The sequence below is a fragment of the Oenanthe melanoleuca genome, chromosome 25 (genome assembly GCF_029582105.1).
Source record: "Oenanthe melanoleuca isolate GR-GAL-2019-014 chromosome 25, OMel1.0, whole genome shotgun sequence".
Lineage (NCBI taxonomy): Eukaryota > Metazoa > Chordata > Aves > Passeriformes > Muscicapidae > Oenanthe > Oenanthe melanoleuca.
Genome location: NC_079358.1, coordinates 9142284 through 9150801, shown reverse-complemented (window position 1 = coordinate 9150801; position 8518 = coordinate 9142284). Strand labels below are relative to the sequence as shown.

The following is an 8518-nucleotide window of genomic DNA, read 5'->3' as shown; positions in this document are numbered from 1 at the left end:
TCCTTCCTGCTCTTCCCTCCGTTCCCCTCGGTTTTTCCTCCGTTTATCCCGGCTTTCCGGCCCTCTCGGTTTTCCTGCCTTTATCCCGGCTTTCCTCCCTCCGTCCTGGTTTCCCCGCCCCACGCCGGTGTTCCGGTCTCCCTGCTGTCCCCGTCTCCCCCGATCCCGGCTTTTCGTCCGTCTCGCTTTTCCCTCCCTCATTCCCGGTTTTCCGACCCACCCTCCACCTTTTTGAACGCCCCGAGCTCCTCCCCCCGCCCGTTAAATGGGGCCCGACCGGACCCGCGGCCACGGGCGGCGGCGGCGCCGGGAACGCCAGGGCGGAGCGGGATCGGCAGCGGGGCCAGCACGGGCACCGGGATCCGCTCCGGGACTGACCGGTACCGGCACCGGCACCGAGCGCCCGGATCCCTCCGAGCCCCGGCTCCGCTCCCGGAGCTCCAGGACACGAACCCCGATCGGAAAACCAGGATAGAGGCCAAGGCAGAGCCCGGAGCCGGCGGAAAGGAGCCAGGAAACACCGGGATGGGACCCGGCAGCACCGGGACAAGAGCGGGAACAGCCGGGACCAGCGCGCGTAGACCGGGAAGCGCCGGGACGCGGTCCGGGACCACCGGGATCCTCCTGCTCCTTCTGGGAGCGGCGGCCGTGAGGGCGACACCGAGCGCAGGTGGGGGAGTGCGGCCGAGGGGGAGCTTTGGGGGTCCGGAGGGGATGGGGGACCCTCCCCCATAGCCAGACCCAGGTTGGGAACGGGGGAGAGCACCGGGAATCCCGGGGAGGGTTGGGAATGGGGTGAAAGAAACCGGGAGGGACGGGGGGGGTACACCAGGGGTCGCCCCCCGGCTCGTGATTTGTCCCCGTCCTCACGCGGGGGGGTCCCACGGGTGGGGAAATCGTGGCGGATTTTGGGTCTGGGGCTCGCCCGTGAACCCCAAAGTCCCCCCGGGCCCCCCCACGTGTCACACCCCGCCCCACGGGCTGGGTGGCCCCACCCCCCGGCCCGGGCAGGACCAATCAGCGCTCGCGGCCCGCCCCGCCCCGCGACGGACGCGTCTCCTATTGGTCGAGCCCAGACTGGCCACCGGCGGGGGCGGGGCCTGCGGCAGCCAATCAGAGCGCGGCGCGCGGGGAGGGCGCGCCCGGGTGGGGCCGGGGAGGAAATTGGGACCCCCCCAAAAAATGGGGCTAAAACAGAGAAAAATGGGAGCGGGACCCTCCGAAATGGGAGCGAGACCCTCCGAAATGGGAGCGGGAACCCAAAAACTGTTATCGGGACCCCAAAAATGCGATTAAAACTCGCCAGAAACGTGACCGGAACCTCCCAACATGGGAGCAGAACGCCCCCGAAGTGGGGTCAAACTCCAACATGGGATCGAACTTCCAATATCGGAGCGGAACCCTCAGGGTGGTGCCCAAACCCGCCCCAAGTGGGGCTAAAATCTTCCCAAATGGGACAAGACCCCACGAAATGGGACTGGAAGCTTGAAAATGGGGCCGGGACCCCCAAAATGGGACCCCCCTCATTAACAACCCCCCGCAGCACTCCGAGCCGGGGCGTTTCCCCCTGCGGCCCCCCGAGTTCTGGGAGGGTCTCTGGAGTGTTTTGGGGGGGACCTGGGGATGTTTTGGGGGTTCCTGGGGGTATTCTGGGGGCTCCTGGGGATGTTTTGGGGATTCCTGGCGGTATTTTGGGGGTTCCTGGGGATGTTTTGGGGGTTCCTGGGGGTATTCTGGGGGTTCCTGGGGATGTTTTGGGGGTTCTGGGGGTGTTTTGGGGGTTCCTGGGGGTGTTCTGTGCCCTCCTGAAAGGTGTTTTAGGGGTCCCCGTCTCGATTCCGTCCCGTCCCCAGAGCCCCCGCCCTGCGCCGCGGACCAGCTGCGCTGCGGGGACGGCTCGTGCCTGTCGCGATCCTTCGCCTGCGACGGGGACCGCGACTGTCCCGACGGGGAGGACGAGCTGGGCTGCGGCCCGCCGCCGCCCTGCGCCGCCTCCTTCTTCCAATGTCGCGACGGGAGCTGCATCCCGGGGCTGTGGCGCTGCGACGGCGACCCGGACTGTCGCGACGGGCACGACGAGGATCCCGGCATGTGCGGGACCCCCCGGCCCCCCCGCGCCTGCCCCTCCCTGCAGTTCCCCTGCGGCTCCGGCGAGTGCGTCCACCGGCGGTGGCGCTGCGACGGGACCCCCGACTGTCGCGACAGCTCCGACGAGGAGGGGTGTGGTGCGTGCCTTGGGGGGGTCGCTGGGATGGTTTGGGGGGTCCGGGGGAGTCGCTGCCTCGCTGACCCCCCCGCGCCCCCCCCAGCCGCGCCCCCCCCGTGTCCCTCCGGGCAGCTCCGATGTCGCGACGGGCGCTGCATCCCCGCGGCCCGAGCCTGTGACGGGACCCCCGACTGTCGCGACGGTGACGACGAGGAGGAGTGTCCCGCCGGTATGGGGAGGGGTCTGGCAGCGTTCGGGGGTGTTTGAGGAGGCTCAGAGGGGTTTGGGGGGGTCTCAGGGGGCTTGAGGGTTTTTTCGGGGGGTCTGCGGAGGTTTGAGAGTGTTTGGGGGGCTTGAGGGGCTCTGGGAGGGGTTGGGGAGTTTTGGGGGTGGTTGGGGGCGTCCGAGGGGGGAGGTCCCGGGGTTGTTTAATGAGCTCGAGGGGGAGTTTTGGGGGTGTTTCGGGGCGATCTCAGCCTCTGTCCTCCCCTCCCAGCCCCGTCGTGTCCCGCCCCGCACTGGTTCCGCTGCCGCTCGGGGGAGTGTATCGCGACAGCGCAGGTCTGCGATGGGCGGCGCCACTGTCGCGACTGGTCCGACGAGCCGCTCAAGGAGTGCGGTGAGGAGGGGCCCCAAAACCGCCCCGTGAGACCTCCAAAAACACCCCAAATATCCCCGCCCCCCCCCCAAAGCCACACCAGATCCTCTGGGAACCCCAACCCCCCCCAGGCGCCCCGCAATTCCCAGGAAACCCCCCCAAAAAAACAAATATTCCCAAAACCCCTCAACCCCCCAAGACACCCCCAGACCCCTCAGACCATCCCAAAACCTCCCTGAGCCCCCAGCCCCCACTTTTACACCCCCCGCCCCAGCTCCTCCTCCCCGGGACTTTGGGGGTACCCACCGCTTTTGGGGGGGCATTTTGGGGAGTCTGACCCCCCTCGTTCCCCCCAGGGGTGAACGAGTGCCTGGTGGGGGGCGGGGGCTGCTCCCACGGCTGCCGGGACCTGCGGGTGGGCTTCGAGTGCCTGTGCCCCCCTGGCTTCAGCCTGGACCCCGACAGGAGGACGTGCCACGGTGAGCGACACCCCCAAAACGTGGGAGCTTCCTCCCTGGGCCCCCCAAAATGCCCCAACCCCCACGGGGAGACCACGAGGGAACCCTGGCACACCCAAATCTGCCCCAGGAGGGGTGCTGGGGAGGGAAATGGGGGTCCTGGGGGAATTTCGGAGGGTCTCAGGGGGGTTGGGGGTCAGAGGGTGGGGTCCCGAGTGGGGGTCGAGGGGAATTTGGGGGTCCAGGGGGTTTGGGAGTGTCAGGGGTTTGAGGGGCCATATGGGGATTTTGAGTGGTTTTGGGGGGCTGGGGGTGCTCCCTGCGAGGGGGTGACCGCAGTGCCACCCCCAGGCCCCCCCGGGACCCTCCTGGTGAGCACCCGGCACCAGGTGCTGGCGCTGGGGGGCCCCGAACCCCAAATCCTGCGGGGGCCCCTCAAGCACGTGGCTGCGCTGGACGTCGGCGTTGAGGAGGGGTCTCTGTTCTGGGGGGACCCCAGCGAGGGGCTCATCTACAGGTAAGGAGCCGTCTGGGGCCTCCCCAGTGACCCCAAATCCTCCCCAGTGACCCCCAGTGACCCCCACTGACCCTGGTGCCCCCCCAGAGCCCCCCTGGCCGCAGGCCCGGCCGTGCCCCTGGCGGTGGTCCCGGGGCCGGGGTCCCCGGCAGGGCTGGCCCTGGACTGGATCCACCGGCTGCTCTACTGGACCGAGCCCGGCTCCGGCCGCGTGGCCGTCGGCGACACCGCGGGGACGCGGCACCGGACGCTGCACCGGGACCCCCGCGCGCGGCCCTGGGCGGTGGTGGTGGACCCCCTGAACGGGTACGGGGGGACAGGGGGGCGTGGGGGGGACACGGGGATGTGGGGGGACAGGGGGATGTGGGGGGACACGGAGGTGACAGTGAGCAGGGACACGGGGCATTGGGGCACTGACGGTGACATGGAATGGGATGGACGGCGGGGGGGGGACAGGGGGCACCAGTGGTGATGAGGACATGGGAGGACATGGGGACGTGGGGGCACACAGGGATGTGGGGGGACACGGAGGTGACAGTGAGCAGGGACACGGGGCATTGGGGCAGTGATGGTGACATGGATTGGGATGGACGGGGGGTGGGGGGGACAGGGGGCACCAGTGGTGCTGGTGACATGGGGGGACATGGGGGCACACACAGAGATGTGGGGGGACACGGAGGTGACAGTGAGCAGGGACACGGAGCATTGGGGCAGTGACGGTGACATGGAATGGGATGGACGGCGGGGGGGGGACAGGGGACGCCAGTGGCGCTGGTGACACCGGTGTCCCCCAGGTACCTGTACTGGTCAGACTGGGGGTCCCACCCCCACATCGCCCAGGGGGCCCAGGATGGAGCCCCCCCCAAGGCCCTGGTGACCGAGGACGTGGAGCGGCCCCAGGGGCTGGCGCTGGGTGAGGGTCCCACACCTGTCCCCAAATGTGTCTCCACACGTGTCCCCCACATTCCCCAGACCCCGCTGACCCCCCCCAGACTCTCCCACACCTCCCTGACCCTCCAGTGCCTGTGCTGGGTGTCCCCATATGTCCCCCGTGCCCCACCCTGACCCCTCCGTGCCCTCCAGACCAGTCCTCCCAGCGCCTGTACTGGACCGATGGCCGCCTCCACACCGTGTCCAGCGTGGCCCTGGACGGCAGCGGCCGCCGGACGCACCTGAGGGACCCCCAGCACCTGGCGCAGCCCCTCGGCCTCGCCGTCTTCCAGGTGAGACCCCCGGGCCCCCCGCCATGTGCCCCCCACAGCTTCTCCTGTCCCTGTGTCCCCACTGTGTCCCTCAGGACCCCCTTGTCTCCCCCTCTGACTGCCCCCCTGTCCCTCCCCCAGGACTGGGCCTTCTGGACTGACCCCCACCGTGGCTCCCTGGTGGCCACACGGCTCGGGGGGGGGGGGGCTCGCCCGCCCCCCAGGTGGTGGCCCAGGAGCTTTTCAGCCCCGAGGCCGTTGTGATTCTGCATGTGGGGAGGCAGCCAGCAGGTAAAACCCCCGAAACGCCCCCGGGACCCCCAAAACAGCCGTGGGACCCCCGGTGACCCCGAATTCCCGCAGGCCCCAACCGCTGCGAGGGTCCCGGGGGTCTCTGCTCCTTCCTGTGCCTCCCCTCCCCCGCCCGCGGCCCCGGCTCCCCCCGGTTCAGCTGCACCTGCCCCGACGGGCAGCACCTGGACAGTGACGGACACACCTGTGTCACAGGTAACCCCCGAGACCCCCCTGAGCCCCCCAAACCCTGCCCAGGTTCACTCTTGCCCAAGTGACCCTCCCCACGTTCCCCCCAGAGCCCCTCGGGACCCTTGAGCCTCTCACCCGGAACTTCAGCAGGGAGGGAAACGCCTCGACAGGTAATGACCCTGCCCCGGCCACACCCACTGGTCACACCCACTGACCACACCCACTGATTGCACCCACTGGTCACACCCAGTGGCCACACCCACTGACCACACCCAGTGGCCACACCCACTGACCACACCCAGTGGCCACACCCACTGATTGCACCCAGTGGTCACACCCATTGATCACACCTACTGATCACCCCCAGTGGCCACACCCATTGATCACACCCACTGACTGCACCCACTGGTCACACCCTGTGGCCACACCCACTGACCACACCCACTGATCACCTCAGTGGCCACACCCACTAATCACACCCAGTGGCCACACCCACCGATCACACCCAGTGGCCACACCCACCGACCACACCCACCGACCACACCCATTGACCACACCTATTGACCACACCTACTGATCACACCCACTGACCACACCCATTGGTCACACTCACTGACCACACCCAGTGGCCACACCCACCGATCACACCCATCCTGACCACACCCACCGACCACACCCACCCTGACCACACCCACCGACCACACCCACCGACCACACCCACTGACCACACCTATCACTGACACACCCACCCTGACCACACCCATTGCAGCCACACCCGCTGATCACACCCACTGGCCACACCCATTGATCACACCCACTGACTGCACCCACTGGTCACACCCTGTGGCCACACCCACTGACCACACCCACTAATCACACCCAGTGGCCACACCCAGTGGCCACTCACTGACCACTCCCGTCCCCACAGATGTCCCCCCCGCTGGGGGGGCCCGGCCAGGAATGACGGCGCTCGGGGTCCTGCTGCCCCTCGGTATGGCCCTGGCTGGGGGAGGGGGGGATGTCAAAATTTCTGTGGCTGGGGGGTCCCGAAGGAAGGGTACCCTGAATGGGAGGGGGGGGCAAAGACTCGGTGGGGGGGGAGTTTCAAAACAGAGGTGCCAAAAACGGAGAGTTGGAGGGGCCCCAAAATGGGGTGGAGGCAGAATTCGGGAGGAGCTGGGATGGAGGGGTCCCAAAAATGGGGGGGGGGGGGGTTCCAAAATGGGGTGGGGGTCCCAAAATGGGGTGGAGGCAGAATTTTGGAGGAGCTGGGATGGGGGGGGTCCCAAAGTTGGGAGGGGGGTCCCAAAATGGGGTGGGAGTCCCAAAGTGGGGGGGGGGTCCCAAAATGGGGTAGAGGCAGAATTCAGGAGGAGCTGGGATGGGGGGTTCCCAAAATGGGGTGGAGGCAGAATTTGGGAGGAGCTGGGATGGAGGGTCCCAAAATGGGGTGGGGGTCCCAAAATGGGGTGGGGGTCCCAAAATGGGGTGGGGATCCCAAAGTGGGGTGGGTCCCAAAATGGGGTGAGGGCCAAAGTAGGTGGGGGTGTCCCAAAATGGGGGGAAGGGGGGACCCAAATTGTGTGGTGGATCCCATCCCTGCAGTTCCAGTGAGCGCCGGTGGTTGGTTCCCGTTGGGGTTGGGGGCCCCAGATTTTGGGGGTGAAGTTCAGAACCTCGGGGGGGGTCACTTGGAGGGGGTTCCCCGGTTTTGGGGACCCCCCCACGAGCCCCCCCCGGCGCCTGGCAGGGCTGGTGCTGTGCCTGGGCGCGGCGGGCAGGGCGCTGCGGCGGGAGTGGCGGCGGCGCAGCACCAAGAGCATCAGCTTCACCAACGCCACGTTCCGGAAAGGGCCCGCGGACCCCCTGGATGGGGGCGGGCTTGGGGACCCCCTGGTGAGTGGAGGGGGGCTGGGGGACAGCCTGGCAGGTGCAGGAGACCCCTGGGGAGAGGGGGGGCTCTGGAGCAGGGGGGAGCCCCCCCGGCTGATCCCCCTTTTCTCCCCCAGCGGCCGCTGACGTCGGAGGACGAGGAGCCCTGAGGGTCTGGGGCAGCCGAGAGCCCCCTGGGGTGGGGGCAGCCACACCTGGAGCAGCTGCGTGCATGTGGACACACCTGGGCACAGCTGGGCACAGCTGGGAATAGCTGTGCACGTTCGGCCGTGGCTGTAGACACACCTGGGAACACCTGTCAACACCCAGGCACAGCTGGACATGAGTGCAGACACACCTGTGCACACCTGTGCACACCTGGACATCAGTGCAGACACACCTGTGCACACCTGTGCACACCTGGACATGAGTGCACACACACCTGTGCACACCTGGACCTGGCTGTGCACACCTGGACAGGGCTGTGTACACCTGGACATGAGTGCACACACACCTGTGCATACCTGTGCACACCTCTGCACACTTGGACATGAGTGCAGACACACCTGCATACACCTGTGCACATGTGTACACACCTGGACAGGGCTGTGTGCACCTGGACATGGCTGTGTACACCTGGACATGAGTGCACACACACCTGTGCACACCTGGACCTGGCTGTGCACACCTGGACATGGCTGTGCGCACCTGGACATCAGTGAAGACACACCTGTGCACACCTGTGCACACCTGGACAGGGCTGTGTACACCTGGACAGGGCTGTGTTCACCTGGACATGACTGCAGACACACCTGCACACACCTGTGCACACCTGGACAGGGCTGTGCACACCTGGACATCAGTGCAGACACACCTGTGCACACCTGGACACACCTGTGCACTGCTGTCCATGCTTGTTCACGGCTGTCCAGGTGCCCTAAGTGACCTTGGGGCAGTTTGGGTTTTTTTTTACCAAAACACTGTGAATTTGCCCAGATTGAGGCCCCGGGAATTGGGCGGGGCCAACGGGACCCGACCCTTCGCCCATCAATAAAGTTTTATTTATTGATCTCCGACCTGTTGGACTGGGGGCGCTGGGAGGAACTGGGAGCGCGGGGCGGGGCGCGGGGAAAGTTCCGCGCTCGCGATTGGCCCGGAGCGCCACAGCCCCGGCCCCGCCCC

The 8518-nt window shown here is 67.2% G+C and overlaps 1 protein-coding gene across 1 annotated transcript; it reads left to right on the top strand.

Annotated features, from left to right (window-relative positions):
- Positions 1–205: 205 nt before the first annotated feature.
- On the top strand, positions 206–8405 carry LOC130263035 (low-density lipoprotein receptor-like). Its single transcript, XM_056510476.1, is given in 16 exon segments — positions 206–670; positions 1854–2225; positions 2310–2435; positions 2703–2825; positions 3161–3283; positions 3614–3779; positions 3867–4085; positions 4574–4692; positions 4863–5002; positions 5123–5179; positions 5182–5272; positions 5345–5488; positions 5572–5634; positions 6393–6455; positions 7215–7360; positions 7474–8405. Coding segments are annotated over 16 exon segments (2130 nt in total). The 5' UTR covers positions 206–525; the 3' UTR covers positions 7507–8405.
- Positions 8406–8518: the final 113 nt, after the last annotated feature.